Genomic DNA, 20124 nt, shown 5'->3' with positions numbered 1-20124 from the left:
CGACAAATAAAATTAATGTTCAGTCCATCTGTTCTTGGTGGAGTTGATTGAAGGATAAATACTAGCCAGATAGAACAGTGTAGATGTTTTGCATCACACACATTATTCCTTGAACTTCAGTGACTTAAGGATAGAAAACAGCAAGTCATGGTAAGTGGTTATTTTTCAGACTGGAGGATAGTAGACTGTGGTGCTCCCCTAGGCTCAGTTCTTGGGCCACTGCTTTTTTGATACATATAAATGACTCGGACATTGGAGTACAGAGTCAAATTTCAAAATTTGCCAATGATATCAAACTTGGAGGAGTGGCAAACAGTGAGAATGATACAAATTGACTGCAATTAGACATAGATCAGCTTGCATAATGGGCAGGCATATAAGTGGCAAATGGAATTTAATACAGAGAAGAGTGAAGTGATGCATTTTGGCAGAAGGGATAGGGAGAGTCAATATAGCTTGGATTTTTGCTGAGTTGGGATGACTTAGGAGCCCTTTAAAAATGGTGGGCAAGCATTGATTCCGGGGTTCTCCATTCCATTCTCAGGCTGTCTGATTTTCGGGAGTGTCTTTTAAGGGGGGGCGAGCTGGTTCCTGTCAAAAGCCCGCACCCGGCACTCCCGACCTGGCAGGCTCCATTACGGAAACAGGCCCGTCCTATTCTGCTGCAATTTTCATAGAGTCGGGCCATGTTTTTAAAGAATCGTAGCTCATGGCCCCTTAGTGGAGTCCTGAACCCTAATCTGCAAGAGGGGACTTTTTAAAGGTAAATTCAAAAGGTCCTCCTCATGTCCCCAATGACAAGTTCTGCCCCCAACCATTCATTCCCCTCATACCCCCAATGCCAACCTATGGCACTTCCATGACCACTGGCCCACTATACACTGTATAGAACCAATGAACCCTTTAGTGACAGCATTTGTTAAAAAATGCTTGGAAAGAAAGCAATTCATTGAAAGCTTTCAGCTATCTTAAAAAAAGTCTTATCACTTAGAAGGCAATAAAATTGTCAATCATCCTCATCCTTTAAAGTATCAATGACAGAAACCACTAATTCCTTGAAATGACTTAATTTTGTGCAACTAAATATTGTGAAATTGACAGCAGAGATCAGAGAGCCTGAGCTGTTAATCAAGCAATGTTTTACCTGGGGTGCAGGTGTTTCAACAAGCCAAATGAATGCCTGGCTCTCAGAACAAGCCTCATTATGTATGCTTGGCTAAGGCACCATGGATGGGGTATGGGAAGTGTTTGGATGGTGAGGGGTGAGAGGGGTAAGGGCTGGAGGGCCTTTGAGCTTTTATTTTAACTGAGACGAAGTCCCACTGCATCAGTGGGCCTTTTAAAAAGCCCATCTTGGCACCCGGCAGCCGCTGCAGCTGGCTCCAAACTTTTTCCCAGCTTGCCTGGCCAAACTCCAGCCCACACCCACTCTGCTAGCAGTGAAAATCCCTCCTTTGTGGGCACTTTCTCCCAAAGTGGGTGGGCAGGGCTGGGAATTTTTCTGACTCTCACTACCTACCTCGAGGATGAAAATTCAGGCATGGTTCTGTGCGTGCAGGAACAGAGGGAGCTGGGGACGTATATACATAGATCTTTGAATGTGATAGGACATTTTGAAAGTGTGGTTAGAGAAGCATATGGGATCTTAGGCTCCATTAATAGAGGTATTGAATACAAAAGCGGGAAAAGTTATGCTGAGCATTTATAAAGCTTTGTTTCGGCCATAACCTGAGTATTGAGTCCATTTCTGATCTGCACACTTTAGTAAGGATGTAAAGGTCCTTGAGGTGCTGCAGATGAGATCCAGGGATAAGGTATATTAGCCACAATATTAGGTTGGAGAACCTGGGGTTGGAGAAGCTCCTTGAAGCAAAGGAGATTGGGGGCAGATTTGATAGAGGTGTGCAAGATTCTGTTAGGTTTGGATAAGGTAAATAAGGAAAAACTTTTCCCATTAGTTGATGGTACATTGACTACGGGACACATTTAAGTTTTGACTAGAGATGCAGGGGGGCTGTGAGGAAGAACCTTTTTTCTGCAGGGAATGATGTGGAACTCACGTCCTACAATGGGTGGTAAAAGCAGAGACAATTAATGATATCAAAATGAGACTGGAATGGCACTTAAAGAAAATGGGTCTAATGATCTCTTTTTGTGCTGTAAGTGACTCTAACTGCTGCGGGGGTATGGTTCCATGTCCTCTCAGCACCCTTCACCCAAATTGCCATTCATCCTGTGTCAGCCTAGACCGTGGATATTGGTAGGTTATTCAATTGTGACAAATATCACAGGAAAATCCAATCCTCACTCTGTGTTCACAATCCAAACTTTTTAGGGTTCACTGTAAGAAATGTGGATTCCTGACTGAATTTAGTTTCTCACAACCTTCCAGCCCAGGGCTACAACAGCCCTTTACAGCTACCCTAACAACAATGGTGTAGTGGTAATATCACTGGACTAGTCATCTAGGGGATGTGGGTTCAAATCCTACCATGGCAAATTAATAAAAATCTGGAGTTGAAAGTAAGAATCGTTAATGATATCCATCTTTGATTGTCCAAAAAAATGCATCTGGTTCATCAATGTCCTTAAGCAGTAGGAAATCTGCCATCCTTACCTGGTCTGGCCTACAAGTAACTCCAGACCCACAGCAATGTGGTTGACTCTGAAATGGCCTAGCAAGCCACTCAGTTCAAGGGCAATTAGGGGTGGGTAATACAACACCCATATCCCACGAAAAAATGAAAAAACAGCATGCATCTAGGATCAAATCTAGTCTCTAACTATCTGTACAGCTTGGGATACTTACTTGAAACACATATGTCCAGTATAAGCTTTGGCAGCCTCTGTTTCTGCTTGTTAACATATCTGAGCAGATTTACCTTCAGGTTGATGCTGTTTTTCTCGTCACCCTCCAGCGGTATGATTTGGTTGTTAGAAATGTGTGACCATTTCTTTAAACGTATTCTCCGTTCCTTTCTGTACTTTCTGATGGCAAAAGATTTGGTAAATTAAATAAGTAATATGCAGCAAAGCAGCAGGGAACTGGGGCAATAACTGAACCGATGGAAGCAGCAGAACCATCATCTAAACTGAACAGATTCATATTAAAGACAGTGTGGGTAAAGTATCTGGAAATATTTACCATTCTGTAGAAGAAACTAAATAAAAATGGTTGGGAGGGGAGCGTTCAATATTGTATGGTGGAGAATTATAATAAGTCTTGTCATAGGCTAGGAGAAAATATAACTAAAAGTTTTAACTTCAAAAAGACAGAGTTTTAAGGGATGAGTGAGGAACTAAGACTGACTGACTGTCACAAACAGCATCTTGTCTAAGTGTCAATGGGTGGGATTTAACACTTCCCTCTCAGCAGTGGATTTAAAGGCGGAGGGGGGCATGTAATATCCAGATGATGTGTGCCCACCGCCTACCTCTCCACCCCTGTCCCAATTAAAATTTTGCCAGTGGCATAGGGGCTGTCAGGTGGCCCATCTTCCTATGAGCAAATTGAGGCCCAAAAGTGGCCAATTAATATAAAAACAAAAAAACTGCGGATGCTGGAAATCCAAAACAAAAACAGCATTACCTGGAAAAACTCAGCAGGTCTGGCAGCATCGGCGGAGAAGAAAAGAGTTGACGTTTCGAGTCCTCATGACCCTTCGACAGAACTTGAGTTCGAATCCAAGAAAGAGTTGAAATATAAGCTGGTTTAAGGTGTTGTGGTGGTGGGGGGGGGAGAGAGAGAGAGAGAGACGTGGAGGGGGGTGGTGTGGTTGTAGGCAAAAGCAGTGATAGGATATCACTTCTCTCCACTTCTCTCTCTCTCCCTCTCTCTCTCTCTCTCCCCGCCCCCCACCACAACACCTTAAACCAGCTTATATTTCAACTCTTTCTTGGACTCGAACTCAAGTTCTGTCGAAGGGTCATGAGGACTCGAAACGTCAACTCTTTTCTTCTCCGCCGATGCTGCCAGACCTGCTGAGTTTTTCCAGGTAATTCTGTTTTTGTTGTGGCCAATTAATGTCCACTTAAGGGCCTGATCCTGCTGCCAACGGGATTTAGCGACTGGCATGAGAGCCCCATGCCAAACGGCCAGCCTGGCAGCTTTCCTTGCCTGGACTAGTGGCAGGCAGTGGGTGTCTCCTTAACAGGGCACCTGACCCAGCCCCAGCCTTTTTCCCCAGGTCTCTCATGCCCTCCCCACCCACTGGCAGGACCAAGCGAAACCTCCAGACTTGCCGCTGGTCCTAACTCCAGCGCAGCATGCCTTCCTCTTGGCCGCACTGCAATACCTGCAGTGGCCACCACTCCCAGTGGTGCTGTTGGACTGGAGAATTGCTGGCCTCTGATTGGCCAGCAGCTCTCTGAGTCTGGATTTCCTGTTGCTGGGGATGTGGTATGACCAATGCAGTTGGTAAAGCGGAGTTATTTAAAAATCCTGGAAGGAAACTTTAAACAACTGTCATAACCTATAATTTTAAGTGTTATGTTTGAGATGTGACTCTAAATTCAGGAATCAGACCACCAGTTCTCAAAGTTTTACACTAAACTACATGAAACATTTTATTAATTTACACAGGTTAAAATATATATATACATGGCTACAAATTATTACTATCATAACTTTTAACAAATTCCCAAACGAATCTCCATTAAGGCAACAGCAACCCACAGACTTAACCAGACACCAGGCAAAGCATTTTCACCTTACGAATTCAAAATGAGGTTTGTTTCACTGTGGAGCCAATTGGAGGCCTACAACTGCCTTTTGCCTCTGCTCTGCACACCGAAAACTGCTGAAGTTATACCTACCGCCACTGATTGAATTCAAATTCTCATTGTCTCACCAGCCTCTTTGAACTTCACATTTAAACAATGAAACCCCTTTCATAGTACTAATTTTATTAGTAATACAAACATATTGCTTGGTAGCCGCTAGAAAGGCATCAGTTATCACCTCCCTTCTTGAATGCACTATTCAAAAAATGCAAATGCACGCTATCTCTCTTCCAGATCAAAACCAGGACCCATCAAAGCACCCAGACTAGCTGGCTTTAATCCAATTAAGACACACCCGCAGACTAAACTTCTATTTTAAAAGAAAAATATTTTCCAAATCATTATATACATTAATAGCTTCATGACGGGGTGAAAGTCCTATCTCAAGCCAATTAATGAACCATTGGCCATTAAATGGCTGCAGGACAGCCATCTGCAGTGGAGACATGTTTCCCCTGATTTTTTAGATAGGTGCCCTATGTGTTAAGTTTTTTCAGTGATTCAGAGTCTCAGCCAAGCTCAAGGATGTCACTAAAAGTAGTGACACAAGTTAGCAAAGTCATTATAAAAACAAATCATTCTGTCTCATTTCTAAATGGATATAATTGAAAAATGAAGAAGTTGCATTAAACTTGTATAGAACTTTGGCGAGACCACACTTGACATATTGTGCACATTTCTGGTGTTCATGTTAGAAAAATGATATAAAGGCACTGGAGAAAGATTCACAATAATGACACCAAAACTGAGAGGTAATAACAATCAGGAAAGACTGGACAGGAAAGACAAAGCTGAGAGGTAACTTGACAGAGGTCTTTAAGATTATGAAAGGGTTTGATAAGGTAGATGTAGAGAGGATTTTCTCATTAAAGGGGATGTCCAAAACTAGGGGCCATAAATATAAAATTAACTAATTACAAAAGTAGGGAGGTCATGTTGGAGTTGTATAGAACCTTGGTGAGGCCACAGCTAGAGTACTGTGTGCTGTTCTGGTCGCCACATTATAGAAAGGATGTGATTGCACTGGAGGGGGTACAGAGGAGATTCACCAAGATGTTACCTGGGATGAAATATTTAAGTAATGAAGAGAGGTTGGATAGACTTGGGTTGTTTTCATTGGAGCAGAGAAGACTGAGGGGTGACCTGATCGAGGTGTACAAGATTATGAGAGGCATGGACAGGGTGGATAGGGAGCAGCTGTTCCCCTTAGTTGAAGGGTTAGTCACGAGGGGACACAAGTTCAAGGTGAGAGGCAGGAGATTTAGTGGGGATGTGAAGAAAAACTTTTTTACCTAGAGGGTGGTGATGGTCTGGAATGTGCTGCATGGGAGGGTGGTGGAGGTGGGTTGCCACACATCCTTTAAAAAATACCTGGATGAACACTTGGCACGTCATAACATTCAAGGCTATGGGCCAAGTGCTGGAAAATGGGATTAGGTAGGTAGGTCAAGTTTTTCTCATGTGTCAGTGGTCTTGGTAGGCCGAAGGGCTCTTCTGCACTGTGTGATTCTGTGATTAATAAATAACTCAGGATCACAAAACTTCCTTCCTCAGGAGAATGGTGAGAATGTAGAACTTGCTGCTACATGGAATAGCATAGGTGTGCTTAACAGGAAGATGGATAAGCACATAAGGGAGAAAGCATGATGCTGATAGGATCACATGAGATGTTAACTCACTCTCAATATAACCTCTCATTTATATAGTGACCTAACCAAGGTTTGGTGGACGTTTAACTCCTGTTGTCTTTTATCACACCAGTGGGTCCCCACAGGGAGCATTTTGCTTACTTCTGTTCTTCATTAGGAACAACTTCTGCAACTCACCGCAGTACAATTAAGGCAATCATTATAACCACCACAACAGTGACAGTCAGACCTATCACCGCAACCTCCAGATTCGGATTATCTGCTGGGGGAAAATAAGATGGTGTTAAAGTGGAACCAGGGATCAAATGTCCGCATTGCATTTAGGGATTTGCACCAATCCGGTTGGTTGTACTCTTGGAGGTTTCATTTTGTGACCTCCAGCCTCGAAGTGCCCCACCCCGAACACTCCTGCTATTGGTCCATAGTCCAGTTGCACTGGCCAATTGGAAAGCAAACAGGCTCTTCAGATCGGATTCAACTTGGTTGTTAGTCAAACAGCCTTTTTTACCCCCATCTCCAATATTTTTAGAATTAACAAAAGTAAGGTTCAAAGAAAATGATCTTTTTTTTAAATGTCCCTATTTTCCTGGGCATTGTCTGCAGCACTGTTCTGAAAATGGACTCGAGGACAATCTTTAAGGGTTAGCAACCCTAGATTAATTAGGTGAGAAATGAAGAGTTGTACCTGGACCAGCCAGACTGACATTTTGAGCTGGGTATTTTTCAAAGAAAAACCAGACTGATTTTTAAGTTCATGTTTTTTTTCACCATTTTTCCACCTTGTAACCTGGAAACGCTAGTTAGGTATTTTGGTTTTCAATGGTATTTTCAATATGGGAGTTCAAATCTTGATACCATCACCTTCCCTCATAGCCTCCAAATGGTTTTGGGCTTGATATAAACTTGCAACTATAGACAGGGGGCTATACGTATCCAGTTTGTGGGTAGAACAGAGGTGGAATAATACTATAAACATGGGTGTGAGTTTATTCACAGCCCTTATTCTAACTTGTCAACCTTCTAACAATGAGTGAGGAGCAGGAATAGCCTCCAGAACAGGGCTCCTCTGGTTGGATAAATATATAATTACATAATAACTACATAAACAGTAAGTGCGCAAAATTGTGCAAAAAGTGTGAAAGTGTGTAAAGTTGTATTACTTCTTCCAAATGGTGCCACTACCTGCCCTAAAAGTGATTCACAAATTTCTAATGATACAAAATTGGCCATTCTAAAGTGAATAAGATATAGTTCATGAGGTGGCCCAGTTTGGATTATTTACCTCTCAGTTTCCTGATGCAGAAGAATTAACCATTCTGAGTTTCAGGTTACATTTTTAGTTTTTATTAATGTCTAACAGTGTTTTCATATTTATAAAAGCAACTGGTTTAGACTAGAAGCTTTAAATTCTTGATTGATCTCACCTCTGATTACCCTCAGGAATAAAGAGAGTTAAAACAAAATCCCTTCATTGTATATTAAGAACCTGTGGACTGCTGGGGTTATGTATTAGCCCCCTTCCTTTGTTTTGAATTTTTTGTATGGTTGTGACAGTGACATGGAGGTAGCTTTCACATTCTACACCACCCCACCCCCCACCCACCCCCCCCAACCCAGCTGTCTTCCCTTCTCAGCTCACGTTGCCACTCTCTGGCCCCTCCCACTCGGGGCCATTCCCGTTCTGGCAAATGATATGCTATTATGAAACTATTGTGAGAATTTCCACCCACAGCTGCTGGAGCAGAAAGAGGGAGGAAAGGGACAAAGAGGAAAATCAAGCACACATGCATGTACAAATTGTGCACGTCAACCTCTGCCTCTGTAAACATTGCACTTGGTGGTCCTAAAGGGTGCCAGATGGTGAAGTATGAATCTAGACACAAATCCTCTTTTGATAGTTGGTTTATTTACAGAATGCAACATTACATATCTCTGCCTCCTACCTACCAACCAACTCAGTGTCCCAGCAGTCCCGTTTTATACTCTTTTGAAATCAAATAAACAAATAAAAAAATGTGAAATCTTAAAGGGGAACTCTCAGGGTATGATAACAAAAAACTAAAACATCAAAGGAAACTTATTCAATTAAAATGTCATTCCAGTGGGTGTAAGTATCTCTTTATACTGATTTTGATTAATCAGTTAAACAAATGAACAAATAAACAAAACAACCCCTTAAAGGGACCCTTTCAGGTTATTGGAACAAAAATAAAAATCATGAAATGAAACTTATCAAATTAAATTAAAATATCATTTTGGAGGAGCAACAATACACTCCAACCCCTGTGGTGCCCAACAGTCACGGCAGGCCTCGAATTTACCAGTGAACCATGCATGCTCCCTCTCCAACCCACGTTTTTCACTCTCAAACTGATCAGAAGATGTAGAATCCGTATGGGTGGGGGTAAGAAATAACAAGGCAAAGAAGACAATGGTGGAAGTAGTCTAAAGGCCCCCTAACAGTAGCTATACTGTAGGACAGACAATAAATCAGAAGCTAATGAGGGCATGTAAAAAAGATAGGACATTAATCAAGGATGACTTTAATTTTCATATAGATTGGGAAAATCAAATTGGCAGAGGTAGCCATGATCAAGAATTCATAGGGCAGAATTTTCCACCTGTCAGACGGGCAGGCTTGACCCAATCTCCGGTGGGTGGGGAGCCAAACCCCGCCGGAGAAGCAAGTCCTGCCGCCATTTTACGTTAGCGGGCCAATTAAGGCCCACCCAGCGTGATGTCCGGTGGGAAGCGCTATGCGCATCCTGTGCGAGCGGGGGTGGGGGGTGGATTCCCCAAAAGTGAGAGTGCGCTCTTTCACGCATGCACACGAACGAGAGCACATCTCCCTGAGGCTACGTGCAGCCTCAGGGAGATCGCTTACACTTTGAAAAATATGAAGAATAGAAAAAATAAAATCCCTATCATGTCCCCTTCATGTGACAATATCACATGAGATGGGACATGTTCATAATTTACATAATAACTTTATTAAACTTTTTAAAACCCTACATGAAACCTCATCCCGCCGGTCGATGAGGTTTCATGTTTTATCTATTTGCCGCCGGGGCTCCGGGCATGCCTGACAACCTTAAGGTTAGACGGGCAGGTCCTTTAATTGTATAATTGATCCCGCCATGGCCTCAATTGGCCACTGACAGGTCGGCGGGCCCGCAACTGATTTTGCTGCGGGCTCGCCTTCCTGAAAATTTAAATGGGCCGGGATGATGTCGGGGGTTCCTCTCAATGTCATCCTGTGTCATTTTATGTGTCAGCGAGCAGGCCCCGCCCCCTGCTCACCGACGGCAAAATTCTGCCCATAGAGTGTATTCGAGACAGCTTCCTAGAACAATATGTTGTGGATCCAACCAGGGATCAAGCTATTTTGGATCTGGTAATGTGTAATGAGGCAGGTTTAATAAATTATCTCAGAGTAAAAGATCCCCTAGGAAACAGTGAACATAACATGGTGGAATTTAGCATTCAGTTTGAGAGTGAGAAGCTTGGGTCGGAAACAACTGTGCTAAACTTAAATAAGGGTTATTACAAAGGAATGAGGGCAGAGTTGGCTGGAGTGGACTGGGAAAGGAGTTTAGCAGAAACAACGGTTGATGAACAACAGCAGACGTTTAAGAAAATAGTTCATGACTCACAACAAAGATATATCCCAGCGAGGGAGAAGGATTCTAGGAAGGAGATAAGCCAACCATGGTTTGAAAGAAAAAAAATACATTGTGGCAAAGATTAGTGGTAAACCAGAGGATTGGGAAAGTTTTAAAAAAAACAACCAAAGATGACCGAAAAATAATAAAGAGGGAGAAAATAAACTTTGAGGGTAAACTAGCACGTAATATAAAAATGGACAGTAAGGGACCAGTCAGTTTAATCTTTGTGGTGGGCAAGATTCTAGAAACAATTAATAAAAACAAAAAAACTGCGGATGCTGGAAATCCAAAACAAAAACAAAAACAGAATTACCTGGAAAAACTCAGCAGGTCTGGCAGCATTGGCGGAGAAGAAAAGAGTTAACGTTTCGAGTCCTCATGACCCTTCGACAGAACTTGAGTTCGAGTCCAAGAAAAAGGAGTCCTTTTTCTTGGACTCGAACTCAAGTTCTGTCGAAGGGTCATGAGGACTCGAAACGTCAACTCTTTTCTTCTCCGCCGATGCTGCCAGACCTGCTGAGTTTTTCCAGGTAATTCTGTTTTTGTTTTTGTTCTAGAAACAATTATTCAGGATAGAATTAGTAGTCACATGGAAAAATATGGGTTCGATAAGGAAGAGCCTGCTTGGATTTCTAAAGGGGAAATTGTGTTTAACTAACTTGCTGGAGTTTTTTGACGAGGTAACAGAAAAGATTGATGAGGGTAATGCTGTTGGTGTGATGTACATGGACTTTCAAAAGGCATTTGACACAGTGCCATACAACAGACTTGTGAGAAAAGTTATTGCTCATGGAATAAAAGGGACAGGACCAATGTGGATACAAAATTGGCTGAAAAATAGGAAGCAGAGAGTAATGATCAATGGATATTTTTCAGGCTGGAGGAAGGTTTGTAGCTGAGTTCCCCAGAGGTCAGTATTGGGACCCTTGCTTTTCCTGATATATATTAATGATCTAGATCTTGGTATACAGGGGATAATTTCAAAGTTCGCGGATGATACGAAGCTTGGTAGTGTTGTAAACTGCAAGGAAAACAGTGTAGAACTTCAAAAGGGCATGGACAAGTTGGTGGTGTGGGAAGATAGGTGGCAGGTGAAATTCAATGCGAAAAAATGTGAGGTGATGCATTTTGGTGGGAAGAACATGGATAGACAATATAAAATAATGGGTGAAATTTTGAAGGGGGTGCAGGAGCAGAAAGACTTGGGTGTAAATGTGCATAGATCATTGAAGGTAGCAGAACAGGTAGAGAGAACAGTTAATACAACATATAGCATCCTGGGCTTTATTAATAGGGGCATAGAGTACAAAAGCAGGGAGGTTATGCTGAATTTATATAAGACACTCTTTAGACTTCAGCTGGAATATTGTGTACAGTTCTGGGCACCACATTATGGGAAGGCTGTGAACACAATGGAGAGGGTGCAGAAGAGGTTTAAAAGAATGGTTCCAGGGATGAGAAACTTCAGCTATGTGGGTAGATTGGAGAGGTTGAGACTGTTCTCATTAGAGAGAAGAAGGCTAAGAGGAGATTTGATAGAGATGTTCAAAGTCATAAGGGGGATGGACAGAGTAAATAGGAAAAAGCTGTTCCCGCTCGTAAAAGGATCAAGAATGAGAGGGCACAGATTTAAAGTGATTTACAAAAGATGCAAATGTGACGTGAAAAAAAATGTTTTCACATGAGTGGTTCGTTCGGGTCTGGAATGCACAGCCTGGAAGTGTGGTGGAGGTAGGTTCAATCGAAGCTTTCAAGAGGGCATTAGATGACTAGAAACAATGTGCAGGGGTACAGTGAAAGGGCAGGGCAATGGCAATAGGTCATAATGTTCATTTGGAGAGCAGGTGCAGACAGGATGGGCCAAATGGCCTCCTGCTATGCCATTAAAATTCTGTGATTCTGTGAAGAGCTTCTTTAAATATATAAAAAGGAAGAGAACATAAGCCCCTTAGAGAATGAGGCTGGGGAAATAATATGGGGAACCAGGAAATGGCAGAGGAGTTGAATAATTACTTTGCATCAGTCTTCACGGTAGAAGACACTAATAGTATTCCAAAAATAATTAATAATCAAGGGGTAAAAGAGGGGGAGGAAATAAATACAATAACTATCACTAGTACAAGGGAGACTAATGGGGCTAAAGGCTGATAAGTCTGCTGGACCTGATGGATTGCATCCTAGGATAATAAAGGGAGTAGCTGCAGAGATAGTGGATGCACTGGTAGTAATCTTCCAAAAATCCTTAGATTCTGGAAAAGTACCAGAGGATTGGAAAACTGCCAATGTAACACCCTTATTCAAAAAGGTAGGAAGTCAAAAAACAGCAAACTATAGGCCAGTAAGCTTAACATCCGTCACTGAGAAACTGTTAGAGTCTATTATAAAGGGCATAAAGCAGAGCTTTTAGAAATACATAATATAATCAAGCAGAGTCAGCATGGCTTCATGAAGGGGAAGTCATGCCTGACAAATTTATTAGAATTTGAGGAGGTAATAAGCAGGATAGATAAAGGGGAACCAGATATCCAAAAGGTGTTCAATAAGGTACCACACATAAGGCTACTTAATAAAATAAGAGCCCATGGTGTTGGGGGTCATATATTAGCATGGATAGAGGATTGGCAATCAAATAGAAAACAGAGAGTTGGGAGAGGGGGGCATTTTCAGGATGGCAACCTGTAACTAGTGGAGTGCCACAGGAATCACTGCTGAGGCCACAATTATTTACAATATATATTAATGACTTAGATGAGGGGTAAATGTACTATCGCCAAGTTTGCGGATGACACAAACACAGGTGGGAAGGCAAGTGGTGAGGATGTCACAAAGAGTCTACTGAGGGATATAGACAGGTTAAATGAGTGGGCAAAAATTTGGCAGATGGAATATAATGTGGGAAAATGTGAGCTTATGCACTTTGTCAGGAAGAATAGAGGAGCTGAATATTACTTAAATGGAGAAAGACTGCAGAAAGCTGCAACACAGAGGGATTTGGGAGTCCTCATGTATGAATCACAAAAAGCTAGCATATATGATCAGCAGGTAATAGGGAAGGCAAATGGAATGTTGGCCTTTATTTCAAAGGGAATAGAGTATAAAACTAGAGAAGTCTTGCTAAAACTATACAAGGCACTAGTTAGAATTCTAGAATACTGTGAACAGTTTTGGTCCCCTTACCTAAAGATAGACTGGCATTCAAGGCAGTCCAGAGAAAGTTCACCTGATTGATCCCCAGTGTGGAGGGATTTTCTTATGAGGAGAGGTTGAGTAGGTTGCGCCTATACTCATTGGAGTTTAGAAGAATGAGAAGCAACCTTATTGAAACTTATAAGATTCTTAGGGGGCTTGAAAGGGTAGATGATAAAAGGTTGTTTCCCCTTGTGGGAGTGTCTCGGGTCAGAGGGCATAATCTCAGAGTAAGAGGTCACCCATTTAGGAAAGAGATGTGGAGGAATTTCTTCTCTTGGATGATACTGATTCAGTGGAATTCTTTACCGTAGAGGGCTATAGAAGCTGGGTCGTTTAGTATATTCAAGGCTGAGATAGACAGATTTTTAATCAGTAAGGGAATCAAGAGTTATGGGGAAAAGGCAGGAAAGTGGCGTTGAGGATTATCAGATCAGCCATGATCACATTGAATGGTGGAGCAGACCCGATGGGCTGAATAGCCTACTTCTGCCCCTACATCTTATGGTCTTATTTTAAGTACCAATAAAAATAATTAACAGGTTCACTTTTAAGCAAATTAACAGCCTCTTAAAGAGGTACTATAACAAAAAGACAAAACTTTAAAGGAAACTTATCAGATTAAATTAAAATAGTGTTCCCAGGGCTGATGATGCACTCCTTTCCCTGCAACGCCCACCGTCAGACCTCAGGCATACCTTTTTATATGCATTTTTAAATAAACAATAAACTAATAAAATAAAATAATTAACTAAGTGACAGCCCATTAAAGAAGCATAAACTTAAATTTCACCAGTTGCCATGGTAGGACTTGAAGCCTTGCCCCCAATGTATTAACCTGGGTTTCAGGATTACTAGTGCAGTGATAGTACCACTATGCCACCATCTCCCTGGTCTCTTTTTGTGCTCTTTTAAATTAACAATAAACCAATAAAATAAATAAATTAACAATGAAATAAGTGACAACCCCTTAAAGGACACTGTAACTAAGGACAAAAACTTTAAAGGAAACTGATCTGATTAATTAAAATGGCTTTCCCGGGGCTGATGATGCACTCCAGCCCCTGAGCCTCCCACTCTTTGCAGAAGGTCTCAATCCCCTCCATGGCCTGCTGCCTGGACTTGCTAATGGCCACCTTGGCCAGGTCCAGGAGCAGACCCACGGGGAGGTGGTCCCTTTTTATACTCTTTTGTGAATGACTTTAAACAAATGGTCAAATTAACAGAGTAACAAGTTAAACCTGAGTGATAGCCCCTCAAAGCTGTAACAAAAGACAAAATCTTAAAAGAAAGTTATCAAAAAAATTGAAGTGTCATTCTGGGGGCTAATAAACAGATCTCTAAACAGGAGCTACATGTCACAGTTGAGGCCGTGCAGCTGGTGGAAAAAATACATCACCAGGGCACCCCACTCGGGATGAGGCTCAGTTTAAAGGTTTTACTGCAGGGTCTGGAGATGGAAAGTGTCTCCCTCTTCCTCTCTCTATTTGGGAGTCTATGGTACACTCCTAGCAGTGCGGCTGCCCCTTTTTTATTTCTGAGCTCAACCCACATGGCCTCACTTGATGAATCATTTAGTATATCATCCCTCCTCACAGCTGTAATTGATTCCTTAACCAATTATGCTACACCCCCACCAATTTCATACTCCTCTCTATCCTGCCTGAAAACTCTATAGTCAGAGATGTCGAGCTGCCATTTTTGCCCCTCCTTAAGCCAAGTTTCCGTTATAGCAATCACATCATATCACATTTCTCGGCTTTCAAATTTCATCCACCATGCCCATTTTACTAATCTGTCTTTGTCCTCCTGAAGTTACTGCTCCTCAGAATGGTCAGCTTTAGAGCTGCCAACACCCCAGGACTGTGCTGGAGTCTCCATGAATTAAAATTTAATTTCCAGGACACTGCTGCGAGCAACCAAGGAAAAAAAATTCAGGAGCATTGAAAAAATGTGTGTGTTTTGCCATTTTTTTTTAGTTTGTTAGCTACTAAAACATTGGTAAAGGGGGAGACTGACTGGGAGGTCAGATTGGGGTTCGATAAGAGGCGCAATGACACGTGATGAAACCTCCAGGAACACATCCAACCAGAGTTGGCTACCTCAAGGTAGATTGCACAAGTCAACTTGTTGGTCATAGAATCATATAGTCCAGAAGGCAGTCATTCTCATCGCAGTGCTGGTGCTGGAGAGCCATCAAGTTAATCCCACACTTGCTCTTTTCCCGTTGCCCTACAAATTTTTCCCATTCAAATATTTATCCAATTCTCTTTTGAAGGTTACTGTTGAATCTATTTCCCCCATCCTATCAGGTAGTGCCTTCCACATCACAACACCCACTTTCTAAAAATATTTTCCAGGTCTCCCCTCTGGTTCTTTTGCCAAGTATCTGTCCTCTGATTACTGACACACCTGCCACTGAAAATATTTTCTCCCTAGTTACTCTACCTTTCATAATTTGGAACACCTTTGTTAAATCTCCTCTTAACCTCCTAAGAACTATTCCAGCACCTCCAGGTGACAGAGTCCTTCATCTCCGGCACCATTCTGATAAATCTTCTGCGCCATCACTCTAAGGACTTGACATCCTTCCTAAAGCTGACAATGCATCAAGTACTGGCTTCCCACAATGAGTTCCATTACTATCATCGACCTCTACCTGGCTGTGGCCTAGCGGTCCTACTAGAACCTACCTGATGCGGCTTCAGGGACACTTTTGGGCAGCCCTTCACTCCACACAAACTCAGGGTTGGCATTAATGATCTGGGTGTGGTTAGTCCAGGTGTCAAAGTGAAACCACGTTTTGTACTGAAATAACAAGAAGAATGTAGTAAACAATGAGAGGAGAGTAGCAGGTTTCAAGGCAGCAAAGACAGATGGTAAAACGGGCAGACATGTGGCAGCTAAAATTTAAGAGAATGGTGAAGTGATGCATTTTGGAAGGAAGAACAAAAGGAGTAAATATAAACAAATTCAATTTTACAGAGAGTGCAGGAACAGAGAGATCTGGAAGTTCTCATCCACAAATGTTTGAAGGTGAAGGACTGGGAAGGCTGGTTAATAAAAAGCACTCTGGATCCTGGGCTATAAAAATTTCGCATTGCTATAAAAGCAAGGAATTGTGCTGAACCTTCATAAATTACTGTTTCGGCTTCAGCTGGAATAACGTGTCTGATTCAGTTTAGAAAAGACGTCAAGGTTTTGGAAAAGGTTTCACTCAAATGGTACCAGGGATGATGGACTTCAGTTATGTGGAGAAACTTGGAGATTAATCCTAGTTTGTTCAGGAAAAACTGAAAAAACTATGGTTACTAATCTCTAGTCTTGTTCATAAATGATACTGGGGCCAAAGACGTTAAATTATGAATATAGGTTGCAGAGATTAGACTTCTACTTCCTTGAGTAGAGAAGATTAAGGGTGATCTAATTGAGGTGAAGATGATCAAAGGACTTGATAGGATAGATAAAGAGAAAATAGTTCCCCTAGTGAAGGAGTCCAGAACAAGGGGCCATAATGTCAGGAAGCACTTCTTCACATAAAGGGTAGTGAAAATCTTGAACTCTCTACTTCCCCCCACCACACACCAACACCCCACCACCCCCCGCCCCTCCACCAAAGCTGTTGAAGCAGGAGGTCAATTGAACATCTCATAATTGCTCAATGGTAGTTATTTGCCAACCCATCACTGGCACCACTTGCAAACCAGAAAGCTAAAACTGGTGGTGAACAGAGAGAGGGAAGAGTCTGAATCAGTGGGGCAGGGGATGTTGGGGGGACCCTAATGGTGGAGGGGAGGAGCCTGTACAGGCTAGTCTGATGTCAGAATACAGGAGGAGGAGATGTCAGTTTGGAGTAATGGGTTGGGCATAGCTAGAGTAATGGGGGAGGAGTCAGGAATGTATTTACTGGAGTAGGAGTCTGGTGTGTGAGATGGGTAGAGTCCTGGTGTGCTTATTGTGAGGGCTCTGAGGTGTGTTCAGTGGGGGAGGGTCCTGGTGTGTTGGAATATTGTTATTAATTTCCATAATACTGCAGGGTTACACAGTAACCAGGGGATGTCCCATCAGCCAGGACAAAGAACCTACCTTTTTTGTCTTGGTCGAGGTGTACAGAACAGTCAGGTTAATATCTCGATCTCCAAACTCATCGAGATGTATTGGGCCCAGGGCTCCTGCAATCAAGCCAGGGAGGATTTTAGTTCATTTACTTGGTCACGATATTCTCCCTTACCTCTTTTCTGACCACAGACTCACTCATCTGTACGCACTTCCTGTATATTTATTCTCACCATTCTTTATCCCTCTCATCTACCCTCTCCCCAAACATACATCCTTGATATCTGCTCCAGCTTCCTAGGCCATTTGTTCTTGCCCCAGCTTGACTTCTATTCTCCCTCCATCCATTCACCTCTATTCTCTGCCTCCATTCTCCTCTGTGCTTTCTCCATTCCCCAGTCTCTATCCTCATTCCATCCATCCAGCGCCCTTTCTCTTTGAGCCCATACAACAAGTTTGTCAGTGTTTATTCTTACCTGGGAAGGAGATATTTCGAAAGTTTTGACTGAAGTCAGCTCGTGTTGGGTTCTGATTTTTCATCAAAAGCTTTTCAAGGACAGTACCAAAGAGCATTATAGCGTCATAGTAACCCAGCATATAGTCGTTGTACAGCTGAAAAACATGGAAGCTCAGCTTTTAACTTAACAGCTGATAGGAAATCTCAGTGACTACAGAGTCTTTAACAAGTTACGTTTTGAGGATTAACACCAGATACAGAACATTGCAACAGGGAATGTAGTACGTTACATCTGTTCCATCCAAGGTCCATGTACACTCCACCCTACCATGGCCTCTACCTACCCTTATAATCTCCTCCCATAGCCCATGTACACTGTCTCTTATCAAGGACACTATCAACTCAAATAATCTCCACTTTAGCCCATGTACACTCTACTGTCTCATGGATCTTAGCCTAATTCTCCCATTATTGCTAACTTAACTGTCAAGACTATACTGATTGACATAAATCAATTAGGCAACCAATATGTTTATTTTTCAAAGCATCAGTTCTCCAATCAATTATTGAAAATATATAGTAATGCCTATATCTCTTACCCAGGTTATTTTAAAATGCGCAGATGTCATCCATCCAGAGTAGTCCTCTTTAACTTTGATTGGGTTATTTAATATTTTCCCTATTTTTATTTTAAATGAAGTTCTATCTATTCTAAACTCATCATCTGATGTCATGTTCATCTATCCTGTTCCTTAGTAAATACTGAATGATTTAATATTTCTGCCATTTCTCTATTGTTGCCTGTCATATTATCAAGTCAATAAATGTGGTCCTATTCCCATCAGACTTTCCATTTAAAAATATAAAGTTTCCTTCTGTAAAATATTTTACTATTTTGTTTTATGTTGCTTAATAATTTAATTTCATAGGGCGGAATTTTACTGCAGCGGAATTTTACCTTCCCATCGAAGTCAATGGAGTTTAGAATAGCTCGCCGCATTTTATGGACCCGTCCCTGCTGCAACGGTGCAGCCATAGTTCCTCTTTGTCCTCCTAATTTTGTTTTTATTTCTCTTCTAATCACTTCATATTCTCCCTTGGCATGCTCTCCCCACTATCCATGCACTTGGTGTATATCTGTTTGTTTAATCTCAATTTTTTTTTCCCATGTCTTTATTCATCCACAGTCACTTAATAGTATTCAGCTTGTTTTTTTTATCAGAATACCTTTTTCCGGGACTCAAGTGAACACCATTTTAAATATTTCCTGGTGCTGGTCAACATCATTTTTTGCTAATATTGTCCATTTTATTTTCCAAAGTTCTATTCCATTTTTTATTTACTCTTTCATGGGATGTGGGCATTGCTTGCCAGGCCAGCATTTATTGCCCAGCCCTAATTGCCCTTGAGAAGATGGTGGTGAGCCACCTTCTTGAACCACTGCAGTCCATGTAGTACAGGTACACCCACAGTGCTGTTAGAAGGGGAGTTCTAGGAGTTTGGCCCAGGGACAGTGAAGGAATGGCGATATAGTTCAAAGTCAGGATGGTATGTGTCTTGGAGGGGAAATTGCAGGTGGTGGTGTCCTCATGCATCTGCTGCCCTTGTCCTTTTAGTTGGGAGAGGTCGCGGGTTTGGAAGATGCTGTCAAAGGAGCCTTGGTGAGTTGCTGCAGTGCATCTTGTAGATAGTACATACTATTGCCACTGTGCATCGGTGGCGGAGGGAGTGAATGTTTAAGATGGTGGATGGAGTGCCAATCAAGCCGGCTGCTTTGTCCTAGATGGTGTCAAGCTTCTTGAGTGTTGTTGGAGCTGCACTCATCTGGCAAGTGGAGACTATTCCCACACACTCCTGAATTGTGCCTTGTAGATGATGGATAGGCTTTGGAGAGTCAGGAGGTGAGTTACTTGCCACAGAATTCCCAATGTCTGGCCTGTTCTTGTAGCTACAGTATTTTCTCAACTCTCAAAATTGGCTTGTCTCCAATCTATTACCTTAGTCTTTGTCATATTACATTCTTCTCAATTATTATTTAAAGTATATAATATTATGGTCACTATTTCCCAGATGTTCTTTTACTTTTAGAATCATTGAATGTTTACAGCACAAAAAGAGGTAATTCAGCCTGTCGTGGCCATGCCAGCTCTCTACAAGTTACTCAGCTAGTCTCACTTCTCCAGCCTTTTCCTGTATACCTGCAACTTTTTTTCTCTTCAGATAATTTTCAAAAGCCATAACTGAACCTGCCTCCACCATATCCTCAGACAGCGCATTCTAGACTCTACCCTAACCACTTTCTGCATAAAATAATTACTCCTCACGTTCC

The 20124-nt window shown here is 42.0% G+C and overlaps 1 protein-coding gene across 1 annotated transcript in view; it reads right to left on the bottom strand.

The window, feature by feature from the left end:
• Window positions 1-20124, bottom strand: part of LOC121271602 (heat-stable enterotoxin receptor-like) — a 113080-nt gene that overhangs the window by 54588 nt on the left and 38368 nt on the right. Inside the window, exons 8-12 of the mRNA XM_041177638.1 lie at window positions 17815-17950; window positions 17369-17454; window positions 15976-16090; window positions 6609-6690; window positions 2883-2988 (exon numbers count right to left, since the gene is read on the bottom strand). Of these exons, the coding sequence (XP_041033572.1) occupies window positions 2883-2988; window positions 6609-6690; window positions 15976-16090; window positions 17369-17454; window positions 17815-17950 (525 nt within the window). The remainder of the gene's footprint in view (window positions 1-2882; window positions 2989-6608; window positions 6691-15975; window positions 16091-17368; window positions 17455-17814; window positions 17951-20124) is intronic.

Source organism: Carcharodon carcharias, chromosome 31 (genome assembly GCF_017639515.1).
Source record: "Carcharodon carcharias isolate sCarCar2 chromosome 31, sCarCar2.pri, whole genome shotgun sequence".
NCBI classification, from domain to species: Eukaryota; Metazoa; Chordata; class Chondrichthyes; order Lamniformes; family Lamnidae; genus Carcharodon; species Carcharodon carcharias.
Note: the sequence above shows the minus strand (reverse complement) of the source record. Positions and strands in the feature narration are given on the sequence as shown.